The 25,891-nt window shown below is 39.8% G+C and overlaps 1 protein-coding gene across 2 annotated transcripts in view; it reads right to left on the reverse strand.

Moving 5' to 3' along the window:
• Nucleotides 1-25,891, reverse strand: part of mapk4 (mitogen-activated protein kinase 4) — a 201,074-nt gene that overhangs the window by 23,725 nt on the left and 151,458 nt on the right. For both annotated transcript variants that reach the window (XM_028802579.2, XM_051928018.1), the window contains exons 4-5: nucleotides 17,969-18,130; nucleotides 12,183-12,396 (exon numbers count right to left, since the gene is read on the reverse strand). In XM_028802579.2, the coding sequence (XP_028658412.2) occupies nucleotides 12,183-12,396; nucleotides 17,969-18,130 (376 nt within the window). The remainder of the gene's footprint in view (nucleotides 1-12,182; nucleotides 12,397-17,968; nucleotides 18,131-25,891) is intronic.

Genomic DNA, 25,891 nt, shown 5'->3' on the forward strand with positions numbered 1-25,891 from the left:
AAAGCTGATGTCATATTACAAGACTTTTTGTCATGAAGTAAGTCAGATTTGTTGATCGTAGTCGCAGATCTTATTGATGCACCACATCAGACTACACAACTGAAAATTGAAGCCCATTTACCAACAAATGCTGATTTTCCAGTGCATTTATGCTTGTGCCTTTTTCTGACTTCCAATAACCTAATAGCCAGTAGTGCACAAAGAGTTAACAGGTACAATGAGTTCTCAGCCTTTTTATTTTGTTCCATTGTATTTTAGTACATAAAACATGACAATGTCAAACACACGAGCTTCTCTTCTATTTGTGAAGTTCAAAACACGCGGGTTCCTTATTCCTCGTCACTGCATTTTGTGCATTGTTCTTCCAGATGAGCATTAATTTGCTCTCACACATACAGCCTGCCCCTTTGACTAAACACGAAGTCAAACCTGTTGGATTTTATCTTAACAAGTCACAAACTAGTTGTAGTGAGTTATTCAGTTTGTCACATTAAGCGATGGGCTTCAAGGGAGTGTGCTGCTGACTGCAACCAACACATTAAGAGTATGTGAATGAAGACTAAGACTGAAATTGGCAGAAACGTTGCATAATGCTACAAGGCTTAGGTTAACCAAAGCCTAACAGAACATCTTATAGCATACATGGAGCATTTCAAAATAATATCCGACTCTTATAATTACATTGCAACAATAATACAAACAACAGTAGCAATAGTTAATCCCATCCAAAAATATTTTACCTGGCATCTCACTCTATTTATGAATTGTCCTTTTAGTGCATACAACATTAGAAGAAAATTCAACAAGAACAGGCTGCTCAGCCCAACAAAGCTCATAAATCCTATACACCTAATTTGTTCAAAATATCATCAAGTAACACAGACGTACATGCAAACTAAGTATAGACTACAACTTGGCATGAGATTTAAACTCAGGATGCTTAATCCATGAGGCAGGAGTTCTAACCACTGCATTACCACACCATCCTTAAAACACAGCTTATTTTATCAAGCACCTTTTTGTTCTGAGTCCCATTTCAAAGCTCTTTGCTGTGGGGGCTTAGCAGCCCCAAAATAAATAATAAAAAAATAGTATGCTAGACCTTTATTGACTGCAGTAAAGGCAAGATGCAATCAACTCATGGGGTAAAACTTAACAGATCTCAACAATAAACCTAACACAAAGAAAACTGACAGTCTGACTACTGTAGGACAGACTGACATTGCCCATTTTGCTATGGCTGGAACACCAGCCACTGCCAGTAACTCTTAATGACAACTAAAGAGTCTCAATCCTTCTAACAGAGCCTCTGTTTGGAATGCAGTCTCTGCACCTCATTTGAGAAAATGATCAATCACAGGCCAAGTGACATCCTAGAGATTGCTCTCCAAGTTACCATCCAAGTACTCAAAATGGAACAAAGAGCTATAGCTCAAAACTTAATGAACAAAACTTTGCTTCAACAGTCAACCAAATAGGATTGGCTAATGTTCACCCAAGAAACTAATACAATACAATACAATACAATACAATACAATACAATACAATACAATACAATTTATTTTTGTATAGCCCATAATCACACAAGATGTGCCGCAATGGGCTTTAACAGGCCCTGCCTCTTGACAGCTCCCCAGCCTTGACTCTCTAAGAAGACAAGGAAAAACTCTTGTAGGGAAAAAATGGAAGAAACCTTGGGAAAGGCAGTTCAAAGAGAGACCCCTTTCCAGGTAGGTTGGGCGTGCAAAAAGAAGGGGGTCAATATAATACAATACACAGAACAGAACAAATAATGGAAACACTCTAATCTTTCCTTTAAAATACTTGCACACCCCAAATCTTCTTATCAATCTTACTACTATGAACCTGGCAGTAATGTCTTCTATGTCTTCAACATCTGCAATAAGATGCTGCAGATGTTCTATCAGACGGTTGTGGCGAGCGCCCTCTTCTACGCGGTGGTGAATTGGGGAGGCAGCATTAAGAAGAAAGACGCCTCACGCCTGGACAAACTGGTGAGGAAGGCAGGCTCTGTTGTTGGCATGGAGCTGGACAGTTTGACATCTGTTGCAGAGCAACGGGCGCTCAGCAGGCTCCTATCAATTATGGAAAATCCACTGCATCCACTAAACAGTATCATCTCCAGACAGAGGAGCAGCATCAGTGAAAGACTGCTGTCAATGTCCTGCTCCACTGACAGAATGAGGAGATCGTTCCTCCCCCAAACTATGCGACTCTTCAATTCCACCCGGGGGGGTAAACTTTAACATTATATAAAGTTATTGTCTGTTTTTACCTCCATTATTATCAATCTTTAATTTAATATTGTTTTTTTTGTATCAGTAAGGTGCTGCTGGAGTATGTGAATTTCCCCTTGGGATTAATAAAGTATCTATCTATCTATCTATCTATCTATCTATCTATCTATCTATCTATCTATCTATCTATCTATCTATCTATCTATCTATCTATCTATCTGTCTGTCTGTCTGTCTGTCTGTCTGTCTGTCTGTCTGTCTGTCTATCTATCTATCTATCTATCTATCTATCTATCTATCTATCTATCTATCTATCTATCTTCTCCATTCATCCCAGCCAATACCCCCAGGCCGCCAGATGGAGCCCTTCCTGCAGCATGGAGGTGCCCCGAATGCCAGCAGGGAATCATGGACAATGGAGTCTTTATTCACAGCCCTGCTGGATACCATGGGGGCCGCCAGAGGACACCGCAGGGAGGCTTAAGGAATATTTACCCTACAGTCCGGATGTACGTCTTAATCACGAGGACAGAAGAAATGACATACTTCTGGGTTGAAGAAAAAGGAGTTTTCACCCGACCCGAAAGTGTTACAAAGTCACATGGACAGAAGGAGAGAAACACTTCCAGGTCAAGGACTTTGAAAGGACGATGAGAAACCCCAGCAGATTGAGCCGAGTTGGGAGGAAGGGTGACTGAGCTCCTGGGAGTGGAGGATTGGTTATTGTGATTTGATTATTGATAAATTATTGGAGTATTGTGGAGTGGAGGTGCTTTGTGCACTTTATTATTATAATAAATATTAATCTTTGGACTTTTATCTGGTGTCTGATGTGGTGTCTGAGGGTTCAAGGGGACGACAGCACCCCCTATCTGCCACACTGTCCATAGTCAGACTCTGTAGCCCATAGGGTGTAGCCAAAACAAAGGCTAGAGCAATCTCTTTTACTCCAACGGTAACCATGCTGGATTGGATGGGCGGAAGACTTGTCCATATTGGAGTTGGACAAAGGTGACACAAGTTCATTCCTTGCGAAGGAAAACAAGTGCAGAGCTGCATAAAAGCCACGTGTTCGAATAGTTAACAATGGCCGCTGACTGATCACCTGTTGACCAGAAGGCATAATAACTTTGTTAGCAACCGAGGACATTGCATGTAAAAACTTCAAACAGAAAACTGGTCTCCCAACTGCAAGGCAGCAGCGCTACCCACTGCACCACCGTGCCGCCCCCACAAAACATGTGGTGCATAAGACAGGATGCTTAAACAAAAGAAAAGAACATAATCAACAATGTTATCATAGAGAAAGGAATCAAAAATAAACAAGACAGACATAAAAATAGCATGTGAACCCCAACCAGACCTTTGCTGAAATACAATACCAGCTAGAAGGTGAAACAGACATCCTTAGGTGATCAAAAGTTAAAATTCTTATATATCCTAAATTAATTCGGTGTCCCTGTGTGGGCATCTTACATATTTTTTTAATTAATGAATTACTGGCATAACCAAAGGCAACACTAATAATTAAATTACCTGACTGAGTAACATCAATCAATCAATTCTTCTTCTCACACCATACAGCATTTTCCTACACTACAGAGAACCCACAAGTGATTTCTTCACGTCTCAGGCTCTATGAAGCTATAGAATTCTTAGCACAAACTTGAAACACCACAATCATAAAAGTACTACAGTGAAAGAGTAAGGTAAAAGGACACTGACTGGGTATATGACAATGAAAACGACAAAAACATTACAAAGCTAAAAGCTTACCTGCTGCGTTTCAAGCCCTTTTCTATTAAAGGTGGCTACCATAGCGTCACTTGTCAGCGTGTGCATGCTGAGCATAACTAAGTGCATGGGCACTCATGTTCTGCAGTGTGCATAATCCTGACAAGCACTGGGATGGGCATCACTTTGGCGTCAGAGTCAAAAGTTCAGTATACAGAGGACGGCAGGAGTGCCAGCAAGAAAAGCTGCACACTATAATCATAATAAAAAGGAACATGACCAATGTTGCACAGTGTGACCTATTTTTCACAGTCAGATCATAGGCAAGTTAAGTAACTTGCTCCTGTCAGATAAGTCAGCAGACAGTGACTTTGTGACTTATAAACCACTAGGCTACCAAAATATATAATGGAAAGGGTGTATTCTTTACAGTTATTGATGCTGAATTGAATTCTGTGATCACTTTTGAAATGAAACATTGAGATCATCCAACAGAAGACACTGTCATATGTACAGTCAAGCGCACTTTTTCTTTAATATCATTTCATTTACTATAGCTAGAGCAGTCTGTGTCTTGGCTCATACATGTCAAAAGCTTAATAAAATCTGGGCAAAGCTTAAGTGGATACTGCCTCTTTTAGTCTTCTAATAAGACAGATGGTTGGGTGGGAGTATGTGGCTTGAAACACTTGTGTACTTTTTACATCATGGGATGTGTAAATGTTCTCTGTACTGTACTATTAAGTTGGATGGTGGATCATTCCCTTGGTTTAATCCCCATCTTAATACTGATTAGTTGCTATGATTGTTGATAGCTCTACTATATATAAGTAGCTATAATTTATATGTTTCAATTTTAATTTGATTTCTTTTTTTCTCCTCGCAGTAAGGAGACCTGGGTTTGCTTCCTGCGTGGAGTTTGCATGTTCTCCCCGTGTCTGCGTGGGTTTCCTCCGGGTGCTCCAGTTTCCTCCCACAGTCCAAAGACATGCAGGTTAGGTGCATTGGCGATCCTAAATTGTCCCTAGTGTGTGCTTGGTGTGTGTGCGTGTGTGTGTGTGTGTGTGCCCTGCCCGGAATTTGTTCCTGCCTTGCACCCTGTGTTGGCTGGGATTGGCTCCAGCAGACCCCCGTTACCCTGTGTTAGGATATAGCAGGTTGGACAATGACTGACATGACATGACTTTCTTTGTACCTTCAGTATATAGTATGTTTGCTTGCTCGTAAATCACTGCTTAGTGTTTCTTACTATGAAGTATAATGTGCAATGTGTTATCAAGTGAGGACACAACTTAGACAACTGAGGATACTACACACATGATAAGTGGTGGGACCAAATGGATTCAGTCCTCGAGTTCTTAAGACCTGTACTGACCAACTTTGTGGTGTCGTCTGTTACCTGTTCAGTCTGTCACTAAGACTCCAAATGGTGCAGCTGCTATTGACAACATTCTATTTTGTAATGCAGGCACCTCTTCACTTAATGACTACAGACCGTTGACACATCTCACATCATGAAGACCTTTGAGACGATGGTCCTGGACCATATGAGTTCTCCTTTAAGAAAGACCACCTTGACCCACTGCAGTTTGCTTAACAAAGAAAAACTGGAGTGGAAGATGTAAATATTTATCTACTCCACAAGGCTTTTGCTCATCTAGAAAAACCTGGCAGCACTTATGTTTTCTGGATTTCTCCAGTATGTTCAATACCATCCAGTTTTTCTTGTTAAGGGGTTAAACTGGAATTCTGGACAACGGACCAGAAGATTGCAGATTGTGATGCTCAAGGACTGTGTTTCTGATGTGGATTTATGAGGAACACTGCAGCACCACAATGAAAAGTCCTGTCTCCTTTTGTCTTCATACTGTACATCTTGGACTATAAATGTAACATTAGGTTATGTCAGTTGAAGAAATTTCTTAATGACTCTGTACTGATGATTCTGGGGTGTACTGGCAAGGAGGACGAGACAGAGGAGTATAGGAATCAGGTGGAGAATTTTGCTTCTTGGAGCAAAAAGAAGTGTCTGCAACTTAACATCAGCAAAACCAAGGAATTGGTTATTGAATTTTTCGTCAGACCAAAGAGCCTCAACGACTTGTCACTGTTCAGGGAGTGGATGCAGAGGAGGCAGGGCCGGATTTTCCAATAGGCTAACTAGGCTTCAGCCTAGGGCCTTAAGATCAAGAGGGGCCTACATTCAAATTGTTAGCAAAATTAAAATTACACTATTCTAAAAACAGTGAACACTAAAACACTGAACCGAAAATAAGGAGAAATTCTACGCATATGACTAATAAACAAACATAAAAATGTATTGGTTAAGATCAACGCGTATTACGTATTTTATTATCTCTCATGTAATTTACAAACTTAAAAATGGAAGGTGAAAGGGCCTCATAAGTGGAATAGCCTAGGGCCTCTTTTCATATAAATCCGGTCCTGAGAGGAGGTGCTCTCTAAAAGCACTTTCAGGCCCACTTCAATGATAGGCTAGACTGGTCTTGTAACACAGAGGAATTATATAAGAAAGGGAAGAGCAGGCTCTTTTCTCTTAGAAAGACTATGTTTCTTTAATGTGAGAAGTGATATCCTTCATATCTTCTATAGTTCTGTCATGGCCATACATGGTCATCTACATTGTGATATGCTGGACTGGTAACATCAGTTCAAGGGTGGCCCACCACATCAATAAGTAAATTAAAAGGGCAGGTGCAGTTATGGTACACACTCTAGACCCCAGGAGATAGTAGCGAAGGAGAGAAATAAAACAAAACTGAGTGTCACTATGAACAATTCTCTCTCTGACACACTAACACTGAGGACTTTCAGCCATCAAATTATTCAGCAAATGTGTGTCAAGAAACACTACTGGAGCTCCTTTGTACCAATGGCAATACCCCTGCATAACGTCTCACTGGGACTGTGACTGCTTTCTTTTTAATTTTCTCGCTTTATAGTCACTCCAGTGTGTGTTCGGACCAAAGTGTGTGTGTGTGTGTGTGTGTATATATATATATATATATATATATATATTTATCTACAAGTACTTTGGGGTCCATATTGAAGACAGGTTACAATGGTTTAGTAACTCTGAATAACCATGTAAGAAAGGGCAGACCCGACTCTTTTGGGTAGTGACATCCTTTGCATGTTCTTTAACTCTGTTGTTGCCCTGCTGGGCTAGAGAGATCCACTCAGTATTTAAGAAGGCGAGACGCACTCTCAAACTACCGGAGGTAGTACTGGAGGAGAGAGTAAAGGCAAAACTGATGGCCATTGGGAACGATGCTGCACATCCTTTCTATGATACACTAGTACTGAGGACTTCAGCAAATGAATTATTCAGCAGAAGTATGTCAAGAAGCTCTGTTGGGGCTCCTTCATACCTACTGCTGTACACCTAACTGTGAGTGCCCTCTTGTCATCAGCCAAGTCAGAAGTATTGTTCGTTTTTGTAATTCTTGTTTTTATTTGTTTTAATATTACTACAGTAAAAATCTGACAAACAAAATATTGTTTATCTATCTATCTATCTATCTATCTATCTATCTATCTATCTATCTATCTATCTATCTATCTATCTATCTACACCTACATTTCCCTGTGGGGATTCATAAAGTGTCTTATCTTATTTATCTATAAAATGATGGATGATTCTCATTGATGAAATTAAAAAAATTATTAATGAAGTTAAAAATAAGAAACAATATCATGCTTATATATGTGACCCACCATGTGTCTAGTCTCTAAGACTGTGCTGCAGGAGACATTTTTGATTTTTGTGGGCTAAAAGTGGGATTTGGACTGACCAGCCTAAAAGACACTGCGATCAGATTAGGCTGACTGGAACTCAGCACTGAAGTGTTTTCTTGGGGAGATTTCAGATGAGCAGGCCGTGTTCACCCTCTGTTCTAATGTGCTTCCTCTACAAGTGCAGGTTTCCTTTCACAGTCTAAGGCCATGCTTTTAAGCTGACAACCACCACTAAAATGTCCTTGTAAGGTTGAATTACACTGTCAGTGGGTGCATTAAGTGTTTCCTGTGCTCATACTCATTACAATAGGTGTCAGGTTTTAAAAGAAAATTTAAACAATGGCAATATTAATAAAGTAAGAGCTTCTTGTACTGAAGTCTCTGAACTTTACTAAAAATAAAGGAAAGTCTTGTCAGTAAAGGAAAACTGGCTCTTCAAACAATTTCATTTAAATAACAGCATAGGTTCCTGACTTTTCTTGTCAAGTGAAAGTGAAGTTTGTCTTGCCCTTTGGTTTGATTGCTGGTCTTTTGTCTCCCACAAAATCACAGAATATTATATCAGTCCTTAAGGATAACACAGCCTACATTTGCTTCTTGAATACAGCGATATTCAATTTCAAGGTGACAAACTTTTCTCTCAAAGAATCACTGATGAAAATTGCTCCTTAGCCCTCCTGCTAGGCACTCCAAAAAGATAACTATGCAGACCATTCAGCTGATTCATCCTGAAAGTGACAGTCACTTTGTAAATGAAATGTTAACAGGAACCTATAAGTAATGTCAGTAAGTGTGAAATGAATAATTTGGGCAATCAGGCAACCTAGAAGCTTTTGAAATACAAGAACAAAATGAAAGTGGAATAGTCAAAATGCAGAACCAATAGCCAGTATTAACAAAAAAAGTAGTAATGGTTATATTGATTGAACTTTGTTCACTGATTTCATCAGCTCTCCCTGAAGACTGTCTTTTGCCTAAAATTTCAACATACCAGACACTTAAAACTAGACATTTCAATTTTTCATGAATTACAATGGAAACTTTAAAAATGCTGGCCATAATAAGGGCTACAATATCCAGTGTACTGGAGATACAAAAGTGATATATTGGTGATTAACAGTCATTTATCTAGATTACCATATCATAAATACACTTTCTAAAACATCAATTTTGAAAATAAAATAGATAAATGGCTTTTCACAGGGGGTATTATTCCATTGGAAATGCTCTATGTACAACCTTTAAATGTTATCCATGTGACTAGAGAATAAAGGCCATAAAAGCAGACACATGGCATAGGAATGGCTAATGCAAGGCCATAAGAATGGGTGGCAAGCATTCACTGGTTTGAGCTGTCATGCAAATGGCAGCAGACCATACATGTGCACTGAATGCCTTCGAAAGACTAGTAACCAGGATACAGTAATCCCTTCTCCATCGCAGGGGTTGCGTTCCAGAGCCACCCGCGAAATAAGAAAATCCGCGAAGTAGAAACCATATGTTTATATGGTTATTTTTATATTGTCATGCTTGGGTCACAGATTTGCGCAGAAACACAGGAGGTTGTAGAGAGACAGGAACGTTATTCAAACACTGCAAACAAACATTTGTCTCTTTTTCAAAAGTTTAAACTGTGCTCCATGACAAGACAGAGATGACAGTTCCGTCTCACAATTAAAAGAGTGCAAACATATCTTCCTCTTCAAAGGTGTGTGTGTCAGGAGCACAGAATGTCACATAGATAGAGAAAACAATCTCTAGCAAACAAATCAATGGTGCTGTTTGGCTTTTAGGTATGCGAAGCACCGCGGCACAAAGCTGTTGAAGGCGGCAGCTCACACCCCCTCCGTCAGGAGCAGGGAGAGAGAGAGAGGGAGAGAGAAAAACAAACAATCAAAAATCAATACGTGCCCTTCGAGCTTTTAAGTATGCGAAGCACCGTGCAGCTGCACAGAGGGGAGCAACATGAAGATAATCTTTCAGCATTTTTAGACGAGCGTCCGTATCGTCTAGGTGTGCAAACAGCCCCCCTGCTCAATCCCCATACGTCAGGATCAGAGAAAGTCAGCGCAAGAGAGAGAGAAAGTAAGCTGGATAGCTTCTCAGTCATCTGCCAATAGCGTCCCTTGTATGAAATCAACTGGGCAAACCAACTGAGGAAGCATGTACCAGAAATTAAAAGACCCATTGTCCGCAGAAATCTGCGAACCAGCAAAAAATCCCCGATATATATTTAAATATGCTTACATATAAAATCCGCGATGGAGTGAAGCCGCGAAAGGTGAAGCACGATATAGCGAGGGATCACTGTACCCTAAGGAGAAGAGAATGAAGGATGAAATCCCAGAACAGATGACAAGCAGAAATGTCTAACAATCCTTACATAGTGCGAGTGTGGCCTAGTGTGAGGTTACAAGAGAGGACAGCACATTGTCTCAGACTAGACAGTAAGTGACTGGATTGTCAGTGACCATGAGATGAGTGTTAAAGACACTTTGAGTCCTAAAACACACCAGGTCACCAAAAGGTGAGAAGAAATGACGGTAGGTTATTTTAGATAGATAGATAGATAGATAGATAGATAGATAGATAGATAGATAGATAGATAGATAGATAGATAGATAGATAGATAGATAGATAGATAGATAGATAGATAGATAGATAGATAGATAGATAGATAGATAGATTGATGTGTACTTTAGAGCATTGTTTCTCAAAGTGCTGTGGACCAAGGACCATTCTGCCAAAGCCAAAGGCCAACAGCGGCTCTTTACTGTAAATTCTGCTTTACAATTATTGCATTCTTTTTTGGTTACTCTTGTGAAAAAGTCTGTAACAACCTGAGGTACAAAGAAGAACAGTTGGCACATAGACTCAAATAGGCCTGAACAGGAATGTGTATTGGAAAGCACCACCTTCAGTGCCTGTACAACTCCCACTGTTATGCCCTTAGAAGGTGCCCTAAGAAAGACAACAAAAACACATACTGAATAGAACTTTGTTAAACTTGCACTGCTCCATAGTCTCTTTCTATATTGCAACTTAATTCTTGCTCTGCTACTCTATGAGCTAACATGCAGGTTTGTTCTTGCTTGTTTTGCCCACACGTAGAACTCTGTCTTTCAGCTGGTGTCTTCATTCAAGTCTGGGTGGAATATACCTTCCCATATTGAATTTCTTGCTTTCTAGGTGCTTGACTCTCCTAACTTGGAAAGAAAGTCTGCATTACAAGACTATCATTCAAACCATGCTTGGTTTACGTTTCAAAGCTCCAAATTTTAGCCAATGATCCCTAATTCAGCCTTGAAGATGGTGTTATGGCACATAGACTTAGAAAATTAATACATAAGTGCCTTGAGCATGGGAAATAAAATTATCATCATTATTATTACTACATCAGATCCAGCATGTATCAGCATCCACATGGAAATATGTGATTGCTGTTGCTAGGGTTTGGCTGTTGAGGTGGAAGTCTAGGTGGATTTAAAAAAAAAAGAGACCCATGTATTGAAGGAGTTTGGATGGACAGCGGAGAGACTGCAAATTAGAAGAAACGCTGAAAAACTGGGAGCAATTACTACAAACAAACAGGATTAGAGTGGGAAGGAGGGTGTTAGCATTTGCAGTAAAGTCAGAAATAGTGCTCTGTGGTCAATGTCTTGAAGCTGTTTCATGAAGCTTATCAGCAAAATAGCTCTTATAAGAAAGGTGATTAAGTTGGCCTATGGATCACCTAGCACCATGGACTACACCTTGAGAACCACTGGTATAGAGAAGGAGGAGGTAAGTGGGAGAACCACCTCATCAAGCAGACAGATTTCAACATCTGTGAAAATGAATCAGAGGGGTCTTGTTTATTTTCTACACTTGGCATCTCCCCTTTGTTTAAGTATTTAATAATTTTTAAACAGAGTACTTTGGTTTTCTTGCTGTACTTCTGGGTAAAAGGGTTTCAGCAGTAGAGCTTACACAACACACTGTGCTATTTGAACACTGAACGGAAACCCTTATTTCACTTTCTGCTTTAAACTCATCCTTTACTAATCCTGCTTTGGCATACATTCATAAAACTACTACTGCAGTTATGAGAATTTCATCCTACTGCGTACCATATTGTTGTTCTGCTGATAAAACATAAATGTCTGTCTGCTTGCCAGTTAAATACTACTCATATTCAACAGTTTCTTCCTATCTGAGGCTTCTCACAAGATGTACACATTTTATAAAAAATCACTTTGGCACTCTTGCTTTAAAATCACCAGTGTTTAGCCCAGAAAATCATCTGTTCTGTTTTCTTCCTGAGACAAAATCTCATAAAACTGTCATTAGTTTGACACCTCTATGTATTTCTACTACAGTTTCAAAAAACACTAAATGGATTTTAAAATATACTTACATTAGTTTCATTATACTCCCCAGTTATCTCTCATACCTGCCACTGTATCTCTCCCACGCGGACATTTGGCTCTGACTGGCCTCCATGAGTAAGATGTCATCGATTTCATCTTCAATCCGAAAAGGGTGCTGTGAAGTTGGCTCATCTTCTGGACAAGAGTACTGCTTCATGTACCGATGTCCCAGAGCCTCCTCAGCTGTCATTCGGTCCATAGGGTTAAAAGTCAAGATTTGTTTGAGGAAATCAATGGCTACCAACAATAAAAAAGAAGAAATTAAAACATTGAAAAAAGATTTAATTTTAGAGACAGGCATTAAGTAATAAAGTTATGAAATGAGAAATGTCTTCTGCATGCTGCGACCACAGGCTTCCCCTAAGAGTGTACTCTTAGACAAGTGTGCTAACCATCACACCACTATCATAAACTGCGTTGTGCTGTTTCTCTCTCCACACGTCACAGGGCCCAACACCAAGCCATCCCTGCCTCGATATAATAGCAAGGCCCAAACTTTAGATGTCACTAATTCACATTCTCAAATTCGTGGCTTGAAAAAACATCAGACAAACAGATTGTGCTTTATAGATGTATAGGGAGGGGGGATAATACCTTTTACAGGTAGTTAAACAAGACTTATAATATTTAATTTGTGTGAGGTGTCAATATAAGATTTTTTTTAGATATGTTGCAGCTTCTTAAGTGAATAAAACCATGTGGACAAGACTATACTGTAGGTATTTACACATGTGTTTAACAGAGCAGTGCTTTTTTTGGACAGAAGGCTTAGAGAAACAACACATGACTGACTTATAGGTCAATGCAAATACAGTGCATCCGGAAAGTATTCACAGCGCATCACTTTTTCCACATTTTGTTATGTTACAGCCTTATTCCAAAATGGATTAAATTCATTTTTTTCCTCAGAATTCTACACACAACACCCCATAATGACAACGTGAAAAAAGTTTACTTGAGATTTTTGCAAATTTATTAAAAATAAAAAAATTGAGAAAGCACATGTACATAAGTATTCACAGCCTTTGCCATGAAGCTCAAAATTGAGCTCAGGTGCATCCTGTTTCCCCTGATCATCCTTGAGATGTTTCTGCAGCTTAATTGGAGTCGACCTGTGGTAAATTCAGTTGGCTGGACATGATTTGGAAAGGCACACACCTGTCTATATAAGGTCCCACAGTTGACAGTTCATGTCAGAGCACAAACCAAGCATGAAGTCAAAGGAATTGTCTGTAGACCTCAGAGACAGGATTGTCTCGAGGCACAAATCTGGGGAAGGTTACAGAAAAATTTCTGCTAATTTGAAGGTCCCAATGAGCACAGTGGCCTCCATCATCCATAAGTGGAAGAAGTTTGAAACCACCAGGACTCTTCCTAGAGCTGGCCAGCCATCTAAACTGAGTGATTGGGGGAGAAGGGCCTTAGTCAGGGAGGTGACCAAGAACCCGATGGTCACTCTGTCAGAGCTCCGGAGGGCCTCTGTGGAGAGAGGAGAACCTTCCAGAAGGACAACCATCTCTGCTGCAATCCACCAATCAGGCCTGTACGGTAGAGTGGCCAGACGGAAGCCACTCCTTAGTAAAAGTCACATGGCAGCCCGCCTGGAGTTTGCCAAAAGGCACCTGAAGGACTCTCAGACCATGAGAAAGAAAATTCTCTGGTCTGATGAGGCAAAGATTGAACTCTTTGGTGTGAATGCCAGGCGTCACTTTTGTTGGAAACCAGGCACCACTCATCACCAGGCCAATACCATCGCTACAGTGAAGCATGGTGGTGGCAGCATCATGCTGTGGGGATGTTTTTCAGCAGCAGGGACTGGGAGACTAGTCAGGATAAAGGGAAAGATGACTGCAGCAATGTACAAAGACATCCTGGATGAAAACCTGCTCCAGAGCGCTCTTGACCTCAGACTGAGGCAATGGTTCAATTTTCAGCAGGACAACGACTATAAGCAGACAGCCAAGATATCAAAGGAGTGGCTTCAGGACAACTCTGTGAATGTCCTTGAGTGGCCCAGCCAGAGCCCAGACTTGAATCCGATTGAACATCTCTGGAGAGATCTTAAAATGGCTGTGCACCGACGCTTCCCATCCAACCTGATGGAGGTTGAGAGGTGCTGCAAAGAGGAATGGGCGAAACTGGCCAAGGATAGGTGTGCCAAGCTTGTGGCATCATATTCAAAAAGACTTGAGGCTGTAATTGCTGCCAAAGGTGCATCGACAAAGTATTGAGCAAAGGCTGTGAATACTTACATACATGTGATTTCTCAGTTTTTTTATTTTTAATAAATTTGCAAAAACCTCAAGTAACCTTTTTTCACGTTGTTATTATGGGGTGTTATGTGTAGAATTCTGAGGAAAAAAATGAATTTAATCCATTTTGGAATAAGGCTGTAACATAACAAAATGTGGAAAAAGTGATGTGCTGTGAATACTTTCTGGACGCACTGTAAGATTGAAGACTATTGAGAGATACGCAAAAGTAAAAACAAATGCTAAAATGTAGTACAACTATTAGATTGTATATGCTTGTAAGAAGATACAAAATGTGTGCTTGGTACATTGCTGCCAACATATTATCATATTTAGCTAAAAGAAGTTCCAATTACAAATAACAAGACCATTGGAAATTATGAGTTGTCCAATTTTAGCTGATATAATTCTTACTCTCAGCCACCAAGGTACTCTATAAAGGAAAATGATTTGAAAAGCATTTTCAGAGACACTAGAATTGGCATATAAATAGAGACACCACATGAGGAAAATACAGAACAAGTATCACGTATAACCAAAGAAGATAAAGCCTGTAGGAACCAAATGTCAACTAGCCACCTGATACAAATCTTGCAACATAACTATGACATGACTTGTTCAGGTTGTCTGTTTTCAACCTTTACTATTTGGGTATAATGCCTGGTTTGTCTGCAAATAAACATAAGTTTAGATTGAAATTAAATTTGTGGAATTAACTTACTGATACTGCTTGTTTATTTGCTAACATTAACAACCAGCAGAGAGTCACAGGGACTGGAATTCTTATCCAGGTTCAGAAAGATTCTAACCTAGGTCATAAGTTTTAAAAGGTTCAGTAATATAACCAGCTGTGCTCATTCAGGAAAAATGTAGCACTGTGAACGCTCAAGCAGCCAGTGACAGTGACATCCTACCTGTGCACACAGTTTGCTGGTGCATAATTTACTTGCATTGGGGATCAATTTGCCTTCAGTAGTGACTATCAGAAGTGAAAAACAGGTAAATATACCACATATAGAAGTTGTTTTAAATGCTTTCGAAGTAAAGTTGAAACAGCAAAGTAATTCGGAGTGGTGGCTCTGAGGCTAAGGATCTGTGCTGGTATCCAGAAGGTTGCCAGTTCGAATCTCCATCACTGCCAAAAGAGATCCTACTCTGCTGGGCCCTTGAGCAAGACCCTTAACCTGTAATTGCTCCAGGGGCGCTGTACAATGGCTGACCCTGAGCTCTGACCCCAAGGGGTATGTGAAAACTAACAAATTCCTAATACAAGAAATTGTATAAGGTGAAATAAAGAACAGAAAAAAAAGTTGCACTGAATGTTTCTTTGTTTTATGTTTGCCAGTTCGCTAATGTGTTACAAAGTGAAATTTGGAAGATGCAATGTTTGCTCTGAGGATGTTGATGGAGAAGTATAGAGAAGGCCAGAAGAAGTTGCATTGTGTCTTTGTGGACCTGGAGAAAGTATGAGGAAGTTGGGAGTAGCAGAGAAGTATGTAAGAGTTGTACAGGATATGTACAAGGGAAGTGTGACAGTGGTGAGAACTGCAGTAGGAGTGACGGATGCATTCAACATGGAGGTGGGATTACATCAGGGATCGGCTCTGAGCCTTAGACAGGAGTCCCCATGGATTATGATCTTTGCTAATGACATTGTGATCTGTAGCGAGAGTAGGGAGCAGGTTGAGGAGACCCTGGAGAGGTGGAAATATGCTCTAGAGAGGAGAGGAATGAAAGTGAGGAGGAACAAGACAGAATAAATGTGTTTGAATGACAGGGAGGTCAGTGGAATGGTGAGGATGCAGGGAGTAGTTGGCGAAGGTGAATGAGTTTAAATACTTGGGATCAACAGTACAGAGTAATGGGGATTGTGGAAGAGAGGTGAAAAAGAGAGTGCAGGCAGGGTGGAATGGGTGGAGAAGAGTGTCAGGAGTGATTTGTGACAGATGGGTATCAGCAAGAGTGAAAGGGAAGGTCTACAGGACGGTAGTGAGACCACCTATGTTATATGGGTTGGAGACGGTGGCACTGACCAGAAAGCAGGAGACAGAGCTGGAGGTAGCAGAGTTAAAGATGGTAAGATTTGCACTGGGTGTGACGAGGATGGATAGGATTAGGAATGAGTATATTAGAGGGTCAGCTCAAGTTAGAAGGTTGGGAGACAAAATCAGAGAGGTGAGATTGCGTTGGTTTGGACATGTGCAGAGGAGAGACGCTGGGTATATTGGGAAAAGGATGTTAAGGATAGAGCTGCTGATAGGAAAAGAGGAAGGCCTAAGAGAAGGTTTATGGATGTGGTAAGAAAGGATGTGCAGGTGGTGGGTGTAACAGAACAAGATGCTGAAGACAGGATGATATGGAAGAAGATGATCCGCTGTGGCAACCCCTAACAGGAGTAGCTGAAAGAAGAAGAAGAAGTATACAGTGAAATCTGTTCAGGATAACTGAATAAAAATGGAACTGTCTCAACAAATTTCCTTCAATGTGTACAACATTTTAACGAAATTTGTCCATGGGGGGGCTGAATTGTTTCATTGTAGACAGACAGAGAGACAGACATTGCTATCGCAATAAATGCTTTACATATTATATTAGAACACACTTAAAGAAGGAAGCTAATCAATATCAAGAATTCATTCAGCAAACACAGGGCTGGTCAGAATTGGGCTGAGAGGCACCTTGATCTTCACCCACCACTGAGGGGGACTACCTGGCAAAGCTAAATTTGAATAAGCCACCAAGGAAACCTAATGTGTGCTCCTTCTGATTTTTAGAAAAGAAGCCATCAGTTTCAAACTACTGTAGAGTTGTGTTGTGGAAGGAGCAGGTATTTACAAATTGTTTTTTCAAATGTTTGCTGGCCTCATGCTTGTATTTGATTTGTGTAATGTGTATAGCCTACATGTTCTTTCCATGTTACTGTGGCTCATCCTCTTTCATCTCGAAGCCTTTCGATTCTAAATTTCAGGTGTTTCTGTTTCAGTTTAGGCAGTTCAAAGCCAATATATGTTCCTGGGCAGCAAGTGGATGCAAGGCTCTCTATTGACTTGACTTTAAAGCCTATATTTCAGTATTTTGTTGGATAAAGGTTAAGGAAGTTTGCACACATAAAGGAAAATTCTGGTATTGCCCCACCAGAATTTTAAAGTCAAAAATGCAACTGGTTTTGGATACTGAATTTTGGTAAAGGAAAGGCCCCATCTTGATTCACCATTGCCTGTCAAATGACTCTCCTTTTTAATTTCTGCTGTTTAAAACTTGCAGGGTAGTTTGTTTCAAAATTACCTTAAAAGTGGCCAGAAAATAAATAAATAAACAAACACAAAAAGCAGGTTAAATGCACTGAAAAAAGAAAATCCGAACAAGAAAAGTTTCATCTATCGAGTATGACCGTGAGGCCATTTTCACTTCTGGAAAACCACTGCCACCCAGGTAGCCATACACAATCCGTTAAATGACATTCTGTTAAAACACAAGTTTTGAAGCCATTATAAACTCTTTAGTTAAAGGACAATTCATGCTTCTGTTATCTCTTTAAAGAATTTGTATTGAAATACCTTCGGCATTGACCTCTGGTAACAGGTCCTTAAGTGGCTTTTTCACTTCCCATGTAGAATTGATGTACGTTGGCATCACCTTAAGAAGCTCTTGCTTGTCTTCCTCTCGGATTACAGGAATAGTCTCCAGTATAAGCTGCATCTGTTCCAATTCATGGGCACCTAGATAGAACAAACAAAATTTTATGGTACTGAAGTGGTATGGGAGGGAGTTTGGAAATGTGTTGTGAAATTATCATATTTGTGTATGACTTTCTGGATCAGGAATCAGAATAATTATTCACATACATTTTTACAGTTGAGAAATAACTGGTTTAAGTGACTTGCTCTGGGTCACATTACGGGAACTGAACTAATAACTGTTCTGTCTGCAGAAGGACAGAGGTTCTTTGTAATGATTAGGACCAGGAGAAGAAACAATCAAAATACAGGCTAGGATCATTACTGGAAAGTCAAAAATACCATTGACAAAATCAAAACTCGAGAAAAAAAAAGAAGTCATACTCAGAAAACACAGGGCTAAAAGATCAGGAACCAGAAAGAAAGCAAGCAAGGTAAAGTTTTTTAGTGACCCTTTAACCTGTTGCGCTAACGACACAAAAGTCAGGACATTTGATACTCCCCCCCCACTGCCACTGGTAACTGCATTATGGAAACCAGTCTTGTGAAACAGCAGTACTCAAAAACAAAACAGTTGCCGACAGAAATAGAGCAAAATAGTTTCAACAACTGTAAATAACAGTTAAGTACATAAACCGATGTTGAAACTGAACTCGCCATACTTCAACCTTAAAGAAATACAAAATACCTGAGAAAAACCTACGGCTTAGTAAAAAAAAAATTCAGAATCAACTCACAAATAGCATCTTTTGGTTCAAAATCCAATGCCTTAGCATACGAAACCAAATTGGATGAAACAATTAAAATATTTAATTCTGTGATAAATTTCATAAAGCAAAGCTGATGGGCTTCAAAATTAAATGTACAACACAAGAAAGTGTGACGATATTGAAAGTGTCTGAATACTTTCTTATTCCCCTATATATTTTGGGTGATATAGAGGCAGAAAAGAGTTTCCATCCGTTTGCACATGAACTGCAGATTGATTTTGAATTGTTTTTGGTGTTTTCTTTCATGTTCCTAAACATTTTCATTGGCACCTACAGTTTTCTCTCATAAGCCTATACCTAGGCCGTCGACACTAAAATGGCCAGGTGAGAGTAAGTTTGGGCATGTTCATTAATTTGGCCAGTGACTGAGAGGCATGTCTTCCAAAGCTGACTTGATCTCTGTCGCTAAGATCACCCTCAGTTCCTCGCAACAGTGTCCAGGAAAAGTGGGTTCAGAAAATGGATAAAAGGGCATTTTATTGTTTGGGTGCCTGAGATTTCTTCCAGATTCTAAACTGCTGAATAGTGTTTCTACTGTTGTTACAGTGCTGCATACTATGATAGACATAATGTAACACAAAGGCTACAAAGGAGTGTAAAATATAAAACCTGAATAACAAGTAACAGACTGGCATTCCATAAGTAACATGTTCTTATCTTGCACTTGCTGTGATGAGTAGTTTAGGGCTCATTTCCATGAATTTGTACTGAAAATGGGAAGTTTTAATAAACAGAAACCTTTCTGCATTCTGTTTCATCGTTATGCTACAAGCTAGCTTGATGTTTCTGCCATCTCTTAATATAGTAAGCCTACTGAAAGGGTGCAATTCTTATTAATAGGCAAAACATATTCTTAGAGGATTGTGCAAAAGCATTTGTGTCATAGATTCCTTATTATTCTGGCACACACTTCACTATATGGTGAAAACCTGGAACACCTCCTGAAGCACTCAAATCGAATGTCCTAAATATAAAAGACCTTTTCAAAAGCCCAACTGCAATCATATCATAGTGAACTACAACTATACTACTAAATCAACAAATCAATATTTATATAATACATTTCACAATACTTTTTTGATCTTATTCTGGCTTTCAGCTTAACCATTTTGTGCTTTTCACTGGCTGTAACACCCATCTAAGAGGGGTTGAAATCTAAATAACCAACGTAGCCCTCAGTGTTAATGTTTGTTGTGCATCATGTAATGCACATACAGTGGTGTGAAAAACTATTTGCCCCTTCCTGATTTCTTATTCTTTTGCATGTTTGTCACACAAAATGTTTCTGATCATCAAACACATTTAACCATTAGTCAAATATAACACAAGTAAACACAAAATGCAGTTTGTAAATGGTGGTTTTTATTATTTAGGGAGAAAAAAAAATCCACACCTACATGGCCCTGTGTGAAAAAGTAATTGCCCCCTGAACCTAATAACTGGTTGGGCCACCCTTAGCAGCAATAACTGCAATCAAGCGTTTGCGATAACTTGCAATGAGTCTTTTACAGCGCTCTGGAGGAATTTTGGCCCACTCATCGTTGCAAAATTGTTGTAATTCAGCTTTATTTGAGGGTTTTCTAGCATGAACCGCCTTTTTAAGGTCATGCCATAGCATCTCAATTGGATTCAGGTCAGGACTTTGACTAGGCCACTCCAAAGTCTTCATTTTGTTTTTCTTCAGCCATTCCGAGGTGGATTTGCTGGTGTGTTTTGGGTCATTGTCCTGTTACAGCACCCAAGATCGCTTCAGCTTGAGTTGACGAACAGATGGCCGGACATTCTCCTTCAGGATTTTTTGGTAGACAGTAGAATTCATGGTTCCATCTATCACAGCAAGCCTTCCAGGTCCTGAAGCAGCAAAACAACCCCAGACCATCACACTTCCACCACCATATTTTACTGTTGGTATGATGTTCTTTTTCTGAAATGCTGTGTTCCTTTTACGCCAGATGTAATTTTTGTCTCATCAGTCCACAAGGTATTTTCCCAAAAGTCTTGGCAATCACTGAGATGTTTCTTAGCAAAATTGAGACGAGCCCTAATGTTCTTTTTGCTTAACAGTGGTTTGCGTCTTGGAAATCTGCCATGCAGGCCGTTTTTGCCCAGTCTCTTTCTTATGGTGGAGTCGTGAACACTGACCTTAATTGAGGCAAGTGAGGCCTGCAGTTCTTTAGACGTTGTCCTGGGGTCTTTTGTGACCTCTCGGATGAGTCGTCTCTGCGCTCTTGGGGTAATTTTGGTCGGCCGGCCACTCCTGGGAAGGTTCACCACTGTTCCATGTTTTTGCCATTTGTGGATAATGGCTCTCACTGTGGTTCGCTGGAGTCCCAAAGCTTTAGAAATGGCTTTATAACCTTTACCAGACTGATAGATCTCAATTACTTCTGTTCTCATTTGTTCCTGAATTTCTTTGGATCTTGGCATGATGTCTAGCTTTTGAGGTGCTTTTGGTCTACTTCTCTGTGTCAGGCAGCTCCTATTTAAGTGATTTCTTGATTGAAACAGGTGTGGCAGTAGTCAGGCCTGGGGGTGGCTACGGAAATTGAACTCAGGTGTGATACACCACAGTTAGGTTATTTTTTAACAAGGGGGCAATTACTTTTTCACACAGGGCCATGTAGGTTTGGATTTTTTTTCTCCCTAAATAATAAACACCATCATTTAAAAACTGCATTTTGTGTTTACTTGTGTTATATTTGACTAATGGTTAAATGTGTTTGATGATCAGAAACATTTTGTGTGACAAACATGCAAAAGAATAAGAAATCAGGAAGGGGGCAAATAGTTTTTCACACCACTGTATCTTTGTTATATACCATTTGGTACGGGATTTCTAAAAAACAGAGCTAATGATTCTGATGGAATGCCAGATGATCAATTGGAATGCCAGAGACATAGCAACTGAACGGACACAAAGACAGGCACACAGACACTTGTCCTTTTATTAACATGAACATCTTTCTAAAAAAAGCAACATTATCGGAGGAGCAGCTCGTCAGAGGATGTAGAGGGTGAAGCTCCAGAATGATGATAAAGGTAAGGAGCTGAGTAAGGAGTTCAAAGCTGGCCAACTTCAATATGACAAGGAAATTTCGATTGCTTTTTATGTTGAAAGAACTGTCAGATCTCATGGTGAATTACAGGAAATTCAGGTACTGTGGAATTTTTGTTACTGCAGCAAACCATCTTAAAAATCCTATGTTAGATGCTATTTAACTCTTTGAGGGCCGAATATTTTTTTCCAAAACTCAGTTTTCTTAAAAGCACACAAAGCAATGGTTTCACACATAAATCAACATAAATCTACTGTTATGCAGTGATGTGCTGGCTGCGTGGGAACGGCTCAAGGGCCTGCAGAAATGTATGGTGAGCCGGCAGCCTGGTTGTCTTCATGCAGCAGGTGGGTAGCGGTGGCAGTTGTGGTGTGATGCAATATGGTTTGTACTTCTTGTCAACATAAGTGGCTGACTTCCCAGGCCTACCTCCGTAGGCACATCAGCTACACAAACGTGTTCAGTACCACGATCATCTGGAGAACGATCGGCTAATGCTGATACCTAACTTTAGTTTTCAATCTCCATCTCCTGATCACTAGCATCAAAATCAGAAGTCCGACAGGACAGGGTCCGATTCATTCATAATACGAAAAACGACGTCCACTGAGTTTTTTGCTCTGCGCATTCGCTTTGGTCTCTCACCACATGTTGATGCTATTTTAGAGACTGTTTGCTCTTCGCTAACTCATACACATGCAGGAAATCGAGGGCAAATTAACAAAACTAACTTTCTTTCTAGCAAAGATAGTCAAACTAAAATGTAGCAACAAGTTCTGTAGCAGTTTACAACTGATTACTGTCCCCCTAACCATGAATTTCGACAAAAGTCGACATCCGCCCTGAAAGAGTTAAGACTGGATGGGTTTCATCTGGTACGATCAGGCACAGTGGAAAAACAGGAGAGGGTCTTGAGACCTATGTGATGGAGAAATATCAGATGCAAGCACATTACAAATAAAGCAGATATGTATGATCCTGTCTTTGAAATGCATGGCTGAATTTGTCCACGTTACTGGCTAGGAGTGGGATGCAACATCCTGTTGATGTTTATTTTTAACTTCGGCAACTGAAATGATTCCGTCTGATATTAAAACTGTAATGGTGAGTCATTCAGAACAAACTTGTAATGGCATGTTCCTTTTGTGGACACAACAAGCTGGCCCTGCTGTATTCAAATGTTAATGCCTTCAAATGTACATCTCGACAGGTCTGGTCATCATGCTACCATCTATATGTCTGTTACTGACAGCAGCAGCTCTCCAGTATCCAAATGTATTTCTCAGTCATCACTGAGTCGTGCCATGCCAGGTGTATGAGATGGTATCATCCGCTTGTCTTCTAAATATATACGATTTCCTTACAATGTATTTGAACAGGCAAATATCAAAGCGCAATTTGTAGCAACGTCCATTTTTTCAAATGTTATCAGAGTGGTCAACTGCAAACACATTGCTATAAAGGCGCCGTCACAGAATGAATGTGCTTATGTAAATAGATGGCATTTCCACTCTGTTAATGGGCAAATTATCTGTGATGCGAAAATGCATCTCATTAATGCTGTGGTGAGATGACCTGGCTCAAGGTACAATCTAGAAAATTATGTTGTGTGTGTGATGGCTGGCTTCTTGGTAAGATAAGGCAATTAATATTACTCCTTTGGTATGACGTAACCATATAACATGATTACTTAGGTGACAGTAGGTACCCACTAAAGAGGTGGCTTCTCACCATGCTCACCAACCCACTGACTGAACAAGAGTGATGGGCGGTTGTAGAACGTACTATAGGGCAGCTTAAGGGCCGTTGTTGCTGCCTGGATAAGACTGGTGGAGTGCTGCTCAGTAGTGGTGCAAGCATGTAGTGTGCTGCGTAATGTGGCACACAATCATGGCTTACCCGTACGTGAAGAGAAGCAGTATGAAGAACCTGACCCTGACCCACCAAATGATCAGCCAAATCAGACAGCATTACAACTTTGTTTGAATGTTTTTATTAGCAGAATGTACAAACATGTAATTAGTTGCAGCATTTATTTTTTAACCAATTAATTTAATTTGTGGTCAATATCACATAATACAGCATATTCCTTAGTTCATTGGCCACATCTCTTAACAGCATCTTTTGCATTTTGCGACTCTAGAACAGCATCCATCAGCATGTGACGTCCCTTGCATGGTGGGGGAAGGGTTTGTCATCTTTTTTAATATTGTCTGAAAAAGAATAAACCGTAATACTGCATCTGCTGCCTGCTTGTTTGTCTTATTAAACATGAAAATTATTTACATATGTATAGATAATGGTAAGTGAAAAAAAAAATTAAAATTCACCTTCACCCACGGTGATGTCAGAGTCCCCCTCACCTGCTGGTATAAGTGTTTTGCCAATAACTACAGCTGCTTGCTGCTCAAAATGTGTGAGCCCCAGAATTCTGCTACCTCCTCCAGTGGTTCTGACGCACAGATGGTGGCCTGTGACTCACCTTTTCACATCAACTTTGATATCTAATCACTTCTTTTTTATTTCAGACACTGTGCGACTCTCTGAACTTGAACTTTTCAGTGCCTCTACCATGCTGTGCCACTCCATCAATTTCCTTTCGTTGCTTATACCAACAGGTTATGCCACCAAATAGTATGTTTTACCTTGCCTACACTTCACTGAGCACTCCATTTTGCATTTGCTGAAAGTCTTTTTTTACACATGCTTTTGCCATTATCTTTTAAAAAAAATATGGAACGTAATGGACTATTTATATTGATTTGCATATTCAAATAGGAAAAATTCTGGGAGGAGTCAGGGTGGGGCTGTATGCTTGAGCATATGCATTAAAATTTCACATTGATTTGGATTTATAATGGGAAAGTGCGTAGAACTTTGCTTACACACAGTTCTATGCATCTGAATTTTTTGTGCATTGACACATTTCTAGTTTTGTCTGTACACTATGTTTCTGGGTGAATTTTATGTAAGGTGTTATACAAGAGACCCCAAGTCTTAAATATTACTTACTTAAGGGGCAGAAGCAAATCCATAAATCAGGCATGGATACCAGTCCATCAATTGGCACTTACACACTAACACCCACGTGGGACCAGTTCAGGCTTATCAATTAAGCAAATGGGATATAGAAGTAATAACTTAGGGAAACTGCATTTATGTATAAACTTGTCTTAAAATATAGTCAGATCTTCATCTAAGTTACAATAATGAACAAACATTGGTTTAACTAATCACACATACATTATTTAATACATCATTCAAACAATCAAAGTGTTGTTTGGAAAAAGTATGTGAACTCCTAGGCTGATGACTTCAATGAAATTTAACTGGAGTCCAACCAATGAAACAAGATTGGAGGTGTGGCATAAAGCTACTTTGACCAATAGAAAAGCGTTCTGAGTTTGCTGTTCATAAGAAACATCTGCTGATGTAAAGCATACCTTGCAAAAAAAACAGATCTCAGAAGAGCTACAATTAATTTGTTTATTTGTATAAACTTAAAAAGAGTTAATAATAATTAATAGTTAATAGTAATTTCAAAGAGTTTAGATTATTCGTTAGACATCTGTGTATACATGGAGATGATTTTGCTTCCTTTAGAAGGGTACTCCAGCCATGATGACTCAAAAGACACAAAGCAAAATATTCAGTAAGGTAAAAAAAGAACAACTAAGAGTAATAACTAAGTGCTTGAAAGAATCATTGGAACAGGTTAACATCGCTGTTCACGAGTCTTCCATACTCAGAAAATTGAACAGTCATGGTGTCCATGGCAAAAAAAGTCACTGCATGCCCAAAGTTTGCCAAAGACTATCTTGGCACTCCACAATGCCATAATGAAAAAGTCTTGTGGACTAATGAAACTGAACAATTACAGCAGTATCTATGGAGTAAAAAAGGCACCACATATCAACAAGAAAACATCATCCCGAAAGTGAAGTACAGAGGAGGAACATCATGACTTGAGTCTCATT

Source organism: Erpetoichthys calabaricus, chromosome 5, assembly GCF_900747795.2.
Source record: "Erpetoichthys calabaricus chromosome 5, fErpCal1.3, whole genome shotgun sequence".
NCBI lineage: Eukaryota > Metazoa > Chordata > Cladistia > Polypteriformes > Polypteridae > Erpetoichthys > Erpetoichthys calabaricus.